This window comes from Mus caroli, unplaced genomic scaffold, assembly GCF_978045245.1.
Source record: "Mus caroli unplaced genomic scaffold, Mus_caroli_1 scaffold_4, whole genome shotgun sequence".
NCBI lineage: Eukaryota > Metazoa > Chordata > Mammalia > Rodentia > Muridae > Mus > Mus caroli.
Window position 1 is genome coordinate 68,883,082 of NW_028227259.1, and position 12,518 is coordinate 68,895,599.

The following is a 12,518-nucleotide window of genomic DNA, read 5'->3' on the forward strand; positions in this document are numbered from 1 at the left end:
TTTAGATTTCACTCTGGCCTTCTGCATCTCTAATGGGTTTCTGTTAAGTTTCATACTGAGGGGAGGGGCTATGAGAACGCGCTTCAGTGTCAGGCATCCCCAGCCCAAAGCACTCACCGGCCGTTGTCTCGGCCCACGCCCCACACTCGGATGTTCACGATGGGCTGGGAGTGTAACACGGAGCGGTCCATGGGGTCCACCAGGCTGAGCATGTCGTTTTCCAGGCTCAGGTACATGTCTTTGCCCTGGGAGTCAAGGAGAAAACATGGAGGCCTTACATCGGATGTGTTCCAGCCTGCGTTTCAGACAGCTCTTTTTACTGTTTACACTTCTGGATCTAGACAAATTACTAACAGGAATGTCCCAGAGAACCTTCCTTTATGAGCCACCCCCACCACTCGGGTCCCCCTCACTGTTCTTCATACCAAGAACCCACTCCCCTTCCTTGATCCACAGCCGTGTCCTCTCCTCCACTTTTCTATCCTATGTCCATGGGATGCGGCCGGCAAAGGGTGGGCATGGCTTTACGGTGCTTCTCTGTACAGACGGCAGGCAGCTCACTTCCCTGGGCTTGTTTATTGAATGTCAGCTATTACGCTGAAGGTCTGAGGTGCTCAGAACTCTCAGGTGCCCTGTGAGAGCTTAGCTTACAGTCTCCAACTAGCAGCTGGGGACATTGAGGCTGGGGGCTAAGTGTCTGCCCATGAGCTGAGGCATGTAATGGGCATGACCATAACACTGAGAGGAGTTTTCAACGCTTGTGCTCCAGCGTGTAAGGGTCATGTCCTCTCTACCCAGCTAGGCTGGTTCTAAGGGCAGGAATGCTAGCTTATGTAACTCCCCCCCCCGTAAAGTCCTCAAACACATTTTTAAGGAACTATTAACCATCTGTAGTACAGCTGAAAGGCAGTCTCTCAAGAAGGCAGCCCAGACACGGCCACACTGAAGCTGGGGAAGCCTGCCTGAGTTGAACCATGAGGCCTCTTGGTGAGACTCCAACCCCAAAGGGACAGATCAGTTGCTCTCAGGACAATTTCTGAGGATGATGTCAAAGGGTTTTAGAATGACTGTGCTGTGCCACTTGAGGTGGTAGATATGTGTCTCTGTCAGAGAGTATTTAGGCTGTGGCCAGTGTCTACAGCTGGGATTCAGAATGGCTGAGAGCCTCCCTCCCCTCAAGAACAGATAAGCCATTTGCAGATGAAATCACTAACAAAAACGTAACTTGTACAGATTCATGTGGCCAAAACGTCCCCTCAGAGCCTGAACGATGAATTGTCTGCTGTCTCAAACCTATGGTATCTGCAAATGTCTGCCAATCATACTAATGTAAACCCCCCGCTGAGGAGGGGAAAGCTAGCATTTTGACTGGAGGAGAACAAAGACTGTTAACATTTCTTGATCAGAGATGTTGTGAGATCACACTTCAGGGTCAGAGTCGGTCCTGGGTGACTGGGTGGCCTCCCCCTGGAAGAAGTGAGAAGTCTCATCAAGGCTTTTCTTGAAACAGAGAAAACTTGTCTTCCTCCTTGCACAGGGTCAGCGAGTCTGGTTAGCAATATAGTCCAGCCCCGCAGCAAGGCTCTCCCTTGGGACAGACTGTAAGATGCAGAGCCTGAGAGCTGGCTTTTCATCACGATGTACAGCTGGGAGAAACTGGCAATGGAGTTCCAAACAGTCCACGCTGAAAGCCAAGTTCCCTACCCCTGCTCTGCCTGTGGGACATGCGCCGAGCACTATTTAAGGTGCTCTTTTTTTTTTTTTTTTTTGGTTTTTCGAGACAGGGTTTCTCTGTATAGCCCTGGCTGTCCTGGAACTCACTCTGTAAACCAGGCTGGCCTCGAACTCAGAAATCCACCTGCCTCTGCCTCCCAGGTGCTGGGATTAAAGGCGTGCGCCACCACACCTGGCTTTAAGGTGCTCTTGATATGTTCTACAGGCCACAGAGCTTGAATACAGCTTTCCCTGCTTGATGTATTCTTAATGTGAGTCTGGGATGTTTCCTTCACTACTTTCTATTCGGATGCTATCTTTTTGGTTGTGAGCCTAGGCTTTAATAGCTGAGCCATCTCACAGAGGCACCAGTTCTAAGTTCATGTGCAATGACTGTCAGGTTCCAAAGCAAGAATGCTAAGGGCCATTAGTCACCTTTTAGTGCAGGAGTGGGAGTCACCTGTCACCGAGAGGCATAGTTTGTTTCCCCCCAAACTGTTAATAGATGGACATTTCATTGTGCACATGTAAATGAGAAGATTTCTGAGCTATGAAAGTTGGCTGTTTGAGCTTTGAGGATTAGAGGGTTAGGGAACTCATTTAGCCACTGAGAAATGTTCTTTCTTAGGGGCCTGCTTCTGAGTGGGATGTGGTGGGGTTACCTATAAGCTGCCCTAGTGCACCAGGCTCAGAGTTTCTGTCCATTGCCATCGGTAGACACATCATGCCCCCCCACTACAAGGTCTCACAAAAGTCCCGGGTTTAACGAAGCATGGCAGAATATAGGAAAGTAGCTGCTGCTCTTCCATGGGTGACTCACCTCTCCCCAGATGCCGACTGTGTCCCGGATGTCGTTTTTGCAGTAGGAAAGCTGTCGGATGCAGTTGTTGACAGCGACACTGCTCTTCCCGGGGGCAAGGTCCTCCTCTGCCATCTCTACCCAGCCCAGAGAACGCACAGCAAAACACTGGAAGGCAAAGGCAGGAGGCAGAAACGTGACTCATGGGCTGGGGTCCTTACTAAGAACCGCAAGGCGGCTGCAGGGTCTGCTCAGAGACCTTTATTTGTCTCACTGGGGCTGATCACCAACTCAGCAAACGCTCTACTGTTGAAAGATGAAATTGTGACAATATGTATTTTTGCTATTTTGAGACACATATTTGATGACCTTCTTTGCCTAATAAATGTAGTGCTTTCAGACATTTTTTTCCTCTTGAAGAGACTAGCAGGAGCATAATTACAGAGTTAACTAATGGGCACAAAGGTTTCTAAGTTCTTGTGACCTGTGATAAGGCAGATTCCGTTCTTTCTCTCTCTCTCCCCCTTCCCTTTGCTCTTTCTCTGGTAAGAAGGGTAACCCCACAGTATTATTAAGTTCCTTGGCAAAGAAAACAGAAGAGAATGAGAGAGAGTTCATGTATATTCTCCTTCCCTCTCCACGACAATAAACAGTGTTGGGCATGGGTCCATCTCATGGCATGGGTGGGCCATACGTCCAATCAGACAGTTGTTGGCTGCTCCCACACCTTTTGGGCCACTACTGCACCAGTGTCTCCGGCAGTTGGGTCACTACTGTAGACTGAAGGGTTGGTAGCTGGGTTAGTGTTTCTCTTTCTCCCCCAGTAGCAGAAAATAAGCCCATGTAATAACGCTTCTTAGGTTAAACGGAGACAGTGAGCACTAGAACTTTTAACAGGAGGGTGGGGAACACTAAATAATATGGCTCTAAGTGTTAGAGAGTATGTGGGAGTTGTGCTTAAAAGATACCTACAGCTCCCTGTAATCCACAAGCATTTCAGGATTGGGTGCTGATGTTTCTGTTGGACCTCAGACCTGCTTGTTATCCTGAAAGCACCTCCCTTCATCTTCTTCCCTTTCTAGGCGCTGGCCACTGTTTATTGTTTTTGTTGTTGTTTGTTTTATAATATTTTGTCTGGACCATTTTTATTTCTCTTGTAGGCCTTATGCATTATAGTTTTTGCATCTTTATGAGATCTCTCTGTGAGGGGTGTGTCTGTGTCTACATGTGTTTCTTGTGTCTTAGGCTTTTTTTTTTTTTTTTTTTTTTTTGAGACAGGGTTTCTCTGTATAGCCCTGGCTGTCCTGGAACTCACTCTGTAGACCAGGCTGTCCTCAGAAATCTGCCTGCCTCTGCCTCCCAAGTGCTGGGATTAAAGGCGTGCACCACCACGGCCTGGCAGGCTTTTTTTTTTTTAATTTAAATTTTAATTTTCTGTTTATTTATTTTCTCTTCTTTAGGTTTGTTTTTATTTTATCCCCTCTTTGCTTTATTTTTATAATTTCCATTTTTAAAAGATGACTGTCTGTTTTCTAATGATAAAGAGCAAGGAAGGGGGGGGGAATTGGGTAGATGGGGAGGATATGGGAGGAGCTAGAAGAGGGGGACCATAACCAGAATATACTGTATGAAGAAAACTATCTATCTATCTATCTATCTATTCATCCATCCACCCATGCATCCATGTATGCATCTGTCAGTCCATCCATGCATCCAGGCATGCATCCATTAGTCCATCCATCCATGCATGCATCCATCCATCCATTCAACCATCTATCCACCCACCCACCCACCCACCCACAGACCAAAGAATCATTTATGTGCTTAATCCAGAGACATAAAACAACGTGCAGGATGGGCAGTGCTCTTGATCTGTCCCCAGATGATCTGAATTATGTTCTCTCATCCCTCCCTGCACCCCAAGGTCACCCTGAAGCTATGCACCAATTGAAGAAACCAGTCTCCAGGTCCAGGTGGGACAGCCAAAGAGCCACATTCTTCCTTGAAAGCAAAGAGACTGGCTCTCAAGGAGAAGTTGTCAAGTTTCTAAATGCAAATTTGAAAGTGCAAGGAAGACTCATGACAATCTATCCGAACATGACCAACATCAAGTCAGGTCTAACCTTTTCCATACCAGCATCATGACCAGAGTCCCTTGCCTGAGTTGCTAATCACACTTCCTGGAGGAGGGGGTGGGAAACGCAACAGAAGGCTAAACACAGAAGCAACCCTTCATGCATACCACTCACAGATGCTCTTAGCCTGGAGGGCAAGGCTGGGTACTGCCTGCTTGCTATTATGCAGTCAGCGTGTGCATGAGCAGCGTCTGTTACAAATAAATCTGCAAGGAATGGCAGTCCTGAGACTGTAAAAGCTCCTCAGCTGCCTGTCTTCTGGGGGACAGCTGGGGCACAGCCCCTCACAGTTGTTCTGCATGTGTGCGTGCGCTGCAGGGAGGCTTCAGGGAAGGGAAAACACTTGTCTGCTGGCTGGCCTCTCCCTCTTCCAGCTCTGCTTTCTCAGCCCCCAAACCAAACTCTCTTTCTCTGGTTGGCTAGCCAGAAACACCCAGGCACACATCACCAAACATCCTGTTTTATTAAGACCTACTACCTGTGTGGGAGTTCACAAGCAGCCCCAACCCACCATGTCTCCAGGGAGCCGGGGACGTTCAAACACATCTCCCTCTGGTTCCCAGCACAGGCCCTCGTTAGTAACGTCACTGTCACAACCTACCCTCTGGCCTTGCCCTTTAGAGCTAGACACTTCCCTCCTGCCTGTCTGTAAAAGAACTGACTTTAGGCTTGAATGATATTGACTTACACTGCGCGCCCACTTTATTTATTTATACATTCTTGTGTGTGTGCGTGTGCGCATGCATGAGCACCCATGCTAATGAACACAGACAGATAGTACATGGCCTGGGATTTTTTGGCTTTTGGGTACTACTCTTATGTAAGTACAGGTGTATGTGTGCACAGGCCAGAGGGCAACGTTGGGTGTCTTCCTCCCTCTTTCACCACCTTGTTTTCTGAAACAGAATCACTCACAGAATCTAGAGCTCACTAAATCAGGATGGCTGGTCCCCAGCTCCTGCCTACCCTAAAGACCACTCCTTTCTGAGTATATCCCAGGGACCCTGTCCAGTCCTCAGCGTTCAGATCGGAGGCTAAATTCACTAGGGTTTTGACCAAGATAAATATGTATTTACTGTTGAACCCGCCACTTTTGAGGGTATAAAGGCATGGCTCTTAATAATTAGGAATCAGGAAGATAAAAGGACACTGTCATCTTCTGTTCCTTGAGTGCAAGAACTCATGGGTTTCAACCTAAACAAACTCAGTAAAAACAAACAAACAAACCAAGGTATTTTTCTTGGCTTAAAAAAATATAATTACCTAACTTACCACAGCACATTCTGAATATTACTTTTGTCACATCAATAAAGAAACAAAAGCGCCCAAACTATATCATCATCATGAATTTATTTAAAAAATCACTGCCTTGCACAGTTACGCAGTTCTTTAGTTTCTGATCTGAAAAGCTTCACTACCATTCCACGAAGTCAAAGCAAGATGGTATGGAGGGACTACTGCACTGCCCCATACACGGCTTCAGCCTGGTCCTTTCTGAAGAGGAGCAAAGAGCACCAGCACTGCACGGTGCTGCCCCCATGTGGCCAGGAAGCTTTAATGCAGTCACTGTGTTACCTGACCTACCAAGATTGGCTTAATTTGGATAAGGGGGAAGAGTTGAAACTATTTATTCAAGCCAGCAGTGGTGGCACATGCCTTTAATCCCAGCGTTTGGAAAGCAGAGGCAGGCAGTTCACTGAGTTTGAGGACAGCCTGGTCTACAGAGCAAGTTCTAGGGCGAGTTCTAAGTTCTACACAGAAAAACTGTCTCAAGAAAACAACAACAACAAAACAAACAAAAATCCCAAATTAATACAAATAAAATATCTATCCAAATCACTTGCCTTTTAAAAAAATTTAAAAAACATATTGAATATAAAAAATACCAATATGAACATTTCAGTGGCTGCTCAGTCCTCGTATCTCCTGACGAAGGGGGCAGTAAGCAGTGGCGGAGGGTCTGGGTTCCAGCCCTGACTCCGCAGGCTGCAGGGAGCCGCTGTGGTAAGCCACTTACTTCAGGTGTCAGTTTCTTCATATGGGAGCCAAAACATTTCCCACTTTATAGTGCTAAAGCGACTGACTAAGCCGATGGTCTGTTCACAGCAAGAACCAGTGAATGTTTAATTACGGTCATTATTGTCAATAAACATTCTTTCCTACTATTGCGTTTTAAGCATTTCCCTAACTGAATGGATATTAGCATGTGGACAGAGAAGTACGAGCATATGTCGTGTGTGTGTGTGTGTGTGTGTGTGTGTGTGTGTGTGTGTGTGTGTGTATTGGGGCACAGAAAAGAGAGCCTTTCCCCAGAGTCTCTACTGGGGCAGTTTTGGGGCAGGGCTCAGGAATCTGCATTACCAGCAGCTCCCCAGATGTTGCTGATCTGGAGCTGAGGGGCTGAGAGCATCAGCTGTGAAGGGGCAGCTCTGTTCTCTATCCAGAGTTACATTGCTCTTTGGGTTCTCAGCGTAAATGCCTGGTTCAAACCCCGGGGCTGCCACTTGCTGTTCCTGATCTTAGCCTTTTTTTTTTTCAGTGTGTGAGCATGTGTGAACACGCAGTCCTGCACGTGTGAAGGCCAGAAGTCAACCTCAGGCTAGTCCGCAGGAACCATCCACTCTGTTTTGTGAGGCGGCATCTCTCTGCTGGAATGGGGATCACTGATGGCACTAGGCAGCCAGTGAGCTCCTGAGACCCACTGTGTCTGCTTCCTCAGTGCTGGGAATGAACGTATGCACTGTCACCGTGCCCTGCACTGCCACCAGGTCCCACGCTGCCACCATATCCAGCTTTTCACCTGGGTGCTGCAGTTTGGACTGAGTTTCTCATACAAGCACTTTTCTGACTGAGCTGTCTCTCAGCCCCGTGTAAGTTAATTCTGAGTCCCATCTTGGGAGAAATATGTACCCAGGGAGCACCCCTTCCGAAGGTCTGGGTGGCGGTAAGGAACAGCTCTAAGCCTGGCTTCATTATGCCGCAGTCCAGGCTCTTAGTTTCTGGAGTCGAATCGGCAGGTGCTCAGCCTCTGCAACTCTAAGTTTGCTGGAAAAATTGTAACACATGAGCTCAGGGAGCTGCCAGGAGACTCCAAAGACACAAAGCGGGTGGCATCCTGTCCGGCATCCTGTGGGGACTCATCCGATGCTCAGTTTCCCCTCGTCTTTAGGGTCCAAAAGACGCTATCTCTCCAGACTTTATCATTTCTTCTTCACCCAGCTAGGTTCCAGGTCCTTGTCTTCTTTCTTCCTCTGATTAGGGAATGTTGATGAAACACCACAGAGCCCCCCCTCCCCAAGACGGTAGCTAATGTGCAAAAAGTACCATGTTGGCTACAACATATCGAGTCCTCTAACTGCTGGGGTTAAATGACTCTGGTACCAAAATAGATCTTAGAGACTCACACAGACAAGTTAAAAAGTTACAAGGTTAAATGTTACCAACTCAATCCCAAGAGGCTCATTTTTAGGAATGGTCATTTTAGCTTAGTTACTGAGTAAATGACTTCCACTGAGCACTAATTAGCTCCTGGAGACCTAAACAGGGGAGTGAGTTCAGCCCCCACTCTCTTGAGGCTTCTAAAGAGGAGACCCCCAGTGGGAAGCTATCCCATGGCACCTTGAGATGAGGGCACACAACGGCACAAGCTGCACTGGTTGGGAGCCCATAGAAGGTTTGTGACTCAGAGTGAGTCACAGTGTCCTAAACAGTGTGGTGCTGAGTTGAGCGCATAAGACTGTGGAGTCCCTCAATTATAAGCATTATTTTTTTATGCTTACTGCATGCTAAAAAAGAGGGATATCTCAATGTACACTCAAACCAAACACTCCACTGTACACTGCTTCAAAAAATCTGCAAATGAGGGCCAAAGAGATGGCTCAACAGTGAACATCTGTTGCTATTGCAGAGGGCCCAGGTTTGATTCCTAGCAACCTCTTAGTGGTCTGCAAAGATGCGTAGCTCTAGTTCCAAGGAGTCCAACACCCCTTTCTGACCTTTGTGGGCAACACACACACACACACACACACACACACACACACACACACGTAGCACATAGGCACACATGCAAGCAAAACACTCATACACATAAAAATATCCTACATGTGCACACACATATGGGCTGTGTAGCAAAGGGCGTGCAACTTCATCACTGTGGACAAAACAGTCACTATAACAACTGCACGGGGATTGGAGCAGTGAGCACAGCGGCTTGGGGACCAGGGAGAATGGCTGAGGAAGGAAGCCAGTGTTCGCTCCAGGTCAAGTGTGTCAGGTCGAGTGTGTCAGCGCCAGGGAACACTCCCTATCATCCAGCTGTGCTGATTCTTGTTTTGTTTCCCTACATAGAGATGATCCATTCTTAAGGTCACACTGCAGTGGGGAAGGAGGGGTGATATAGGAGGAGGGTGGCATGTCCTGTCCTCTGCAGAAGGCCTCCTGGCTCTAGACAAGTCCCATAGGTGGATTTCAGGAAGTTCCAAGTCTTTTGACATCCAAATTCTGTGATCCGTGCACCACTTTTTTCAAAGGCTATGGGTAGATCAAGTCCTTAAAAGGGTTCCAAGCAAGTCTGGTGAAAGTACCCACTGATCAAGATACCAACTAAAGTACACGCACTGAGGGATGGGGGTAGGGAGTTTACATACATCACAGCACTCGAGAGGCGGAGGCAGGAGGATCTGGGGTTCAAGGCCTGTCTCAAAACACTCGAGGGATGCCTGGGTTGGTGGTGCACACCTTTGATCCCTGTGCTCAGCAGGCTGGGGCAGATGATTCTCTGTGAATCTGAGACTAGTTTGGTCTACATAGTGAGTTCTAGGACAGCCAGAGCTACATAGTGAGATGCTGCTTAAAAAACAAAAATAAAAACTCTAAACCAAACAAATAACAAACAAACATAAAAAAACACAGCCACCACCACCAAAACCAAACCAAACCAAAACAACAACAACAAACTACCATACAGGGAAAACAAAAAAAGTCACTAGTTGGTATCTAGGAAAACAGTTAAGTGGCTTTGCTGAAAAAGAGGCTAGGAACTTAGTACACAGAGGAAATGACATAGGAAGTAGACACTAAGAACGAGCCACATGACCTGTGGGGGGCCTAGCTAGAGGTGCCAGTGAGGGGAGTCCAAGAGCCCAGAGTTGAATACAGGATCAGTGTTCCATACAAGCCCCCTTGAGACTGTGTTTCACACCTCAGCAATAGCCCCACACAAGGGGCAGGCTGAGCTGACAGAGGAATTAAAACCCTCCTTCTCCTATGCAGGTGCTTGGCAGAAAGGAGGAACATGCAAAGTGGAGAAGGCTTTAACAGGAGAGAAAGATGAGGCTCAAGGAGTTGGCAGAGCTTCAGGGATGGCCAGTGGATGCCCACAGGACAGGGCCCTGAGATTCAAGTCTGTATTGCTGGATTCCGGCTGTATGGTTATCCCGGCTCCTGACCTAGTCACAGAGATCAGCCCTCTAGAGACGTCAATTCCTAAGGCTGGAGTCAGGTGGGAAAGGAGTATATACATATGAATATGAAGGACTTTTAAAAGATCTATCCAGCTCAAAGAGGGCCAGAACGATGCCCATCTACAGTATATTTGTTCTATTTGATCTCCTCTGTTTTGTGATGCTTTCTCAAGAGTTAAGAACGTGGAGGATGGGGTAGAACAGAATCACCCTCTGTCTGGTTGTGGTGGTGTATGGTTGTGCTCTGTCTGGTTGTGGTGGTGTATGGCTGTGCTCTGTCTGGTTGTGGTGGTGTACACCTGTAATCCCAGCACTTGACCCAGGAGGATTACAAGACCAAGATCAGCCTGAACTACACAGTGACTCCTTGTCTCCCTGTCTCAAACAATACAATAAAACCAGCCAGCGCTTTGCTTTGCTCTTCTTCATACCATTACTGAGAGACTGCAGCAGCTCCGGTTTCTATTCTGGGCCAGATCTTTTGATTGTCCAGTAAACAAAGGGCCTTAACGCAACACAACCTCCACAACACTGAAAAGGTGCTGGCAGTTCAAGTTCAAATACCCTGGTGGGATGTGGCCTCTATTGTTGGGATGTCATTAGCCAACAGCGGTTACTCCAGGCAGGAATGAATGCACACCACTGTCACCACGGTCATGCTCCTAAACGAAATCAGGCTTTGTGACTGTTTGGAAACAGCGAAATGCTTTCCAACTCCGGGACATTGTGGGTCCTGTGGGGACAGGTGTCTGGGGGCTCCCTTGAGTGGAGTTTGACCCAGTTTCCCTCTTGAAGGGAAAAAGTCATCGGCCTGGTGAATTATTCATTCACTATGGCAGTGACCTTGGCCAGGGAGGCCCCAGAACACATTCAGCACTGGCCTCAGCAAATGTATCAGCTGCTTCTACTGCCCCCACAGACTGTCAACAACGTGATGGGCATTCAGGCAGAAACCACCACTCAGGGGCCCTCTGGGACTCTTCCTGCTTCCCAGAGCAAGACAGTCCTATTGTGAAAGTTTGTGCTCTACTCATATTTGCCTGGCCCATCTACGAAGGTCATGGTCATGAAGCATTTGTACCGTGCCACTTGGTAAGGGGTGACACACAATGGAGATATCTCCAGTCTCCACCCTCGAGCCTGCCTGCTCACCCACAACTATCTATGGCACGATTGGGAAGGTGCTTCCTAGTGTGGACCAACTCTGCCTCTACACCATCAGAAGGTCTAGCCTGTGGCGGCTGCTGCTGAGCCGCTGAGTGGGTTGAACCATCCCGTCAGAAACAAGTCATAGAAACTTAAAAGAATGTGCCAGAATGCCAACGTGCTAATTTACACAGGGAAATGCAAGTGCCACCCTGGTTCAATGCAAGCACGGGCTGAGGAGAAAGTTTGCCCTCTGTTGCAAGTCCACTCTGGTTTCTGATCGGCCGCTCATAGTAAGCTGAGCAGCAGAGGTGCATGCAGAGGTGCCTGTGCTGGCATTTTACCAGGCAGGATGTTGGGAGATTCTCCCCTGGTGCCAGAGACAGGCCTCTGGGGTGTGATGTGGTATAAGCATACTTAATTGTACTAGTCACCGCCTGTCTAGGAACCAGCCTGGCATTGAGCCCTATTGATTAATAGAAAATTTGAACAGAGGTATGCTTATAGATATGGAGTGTAATGTTTCAAAAATGTTCATGGAATAGACTCTGTGTGTGTGTGTGTATGTGTGTGTGTGTGTGTAAGCACAAGCTTGTAGGTATATTACAAAGTCCATCATCTTATTGGCAGAGATAGTTTATTAGGGGCTTATTCTGTGCCACTTACAGATCACAGTCCAAGATTATAGCATTCAGCAAAATATGTTCTCATACCACCAGCTCAGGCGCTGCATTTCTTGTTTTCGGAATGAAAGGTGGAGGTACAGAGCAAATGGCTGAACTGTCTAAAGTGACACAGTAAGCAAGCAGCCTGAGCTTCATCTCTCACGGGGTGTGTAGTGCCACGATCTGGGACCTCACAGGACAAGAAAACCACCACCATGAAACTGAACAAGGGACCTGCAGCTTCATCTAAGGCACATGGAAATATCACGGCAAGAATGAGTAGACCTAGCTGGGGGTCGGGGACCGCTACTTGCTGCCTGTACCCTCATTGTGCTCACTGCCCTTCATCTCCTCGCTTGCATCGCCGGAGGGAAGCCACTGCTCCTGCAGGTGCTATGGAGGATTAAACTGGTGCATCTCTAAGCAGAGGCCTAGTACCACCTTTAGGATGGAAGAGCAGCAAGGTTCACTGGGTCAACTCTGAAGCCACGACCTCAGATATAATCCCTAGCACTCTCTACTTAATTCCCCAGTGACATGGGAACAGTTACTGAGCTGCCTTGTTCCCTATACCGACAGAGACAACAGCAGGACTTTG

At 47.8% G+C, this 12,518-nt stretch overlaps 1 protein-coding gene across 10 annotated transcripts in view; it reads right to left on the reverse strand.

Annotated features, from left to right (window-relative positions):
- The window catches only part of Apbb2 (amyloid beta precursor protein binding family B member 2), a 326,097-nt gene that overhangs the window by 61,262 nt on the left and 252,317 nt on the right, over nt 1-12,518 (reverse strand). For all 10 annotated transcript variants that reach the window (XM_021162015.3, XM_029477235.2, XM_085836739.1 and 7 more), the window contains 2 exons: nt 2,534-2,680; nt 118-245 (listed from right to left, as the gene is read on the reverse strand). In XM_021162015.3, the coding sequence (XP_021017674.1) occupies nt 118-245; nt 2,534-2,680 (275 nt within the window). The remainder of the gene's footprint in view (nt 1-117; nt 246-2,533; nt 2,681-12,518) is intronic.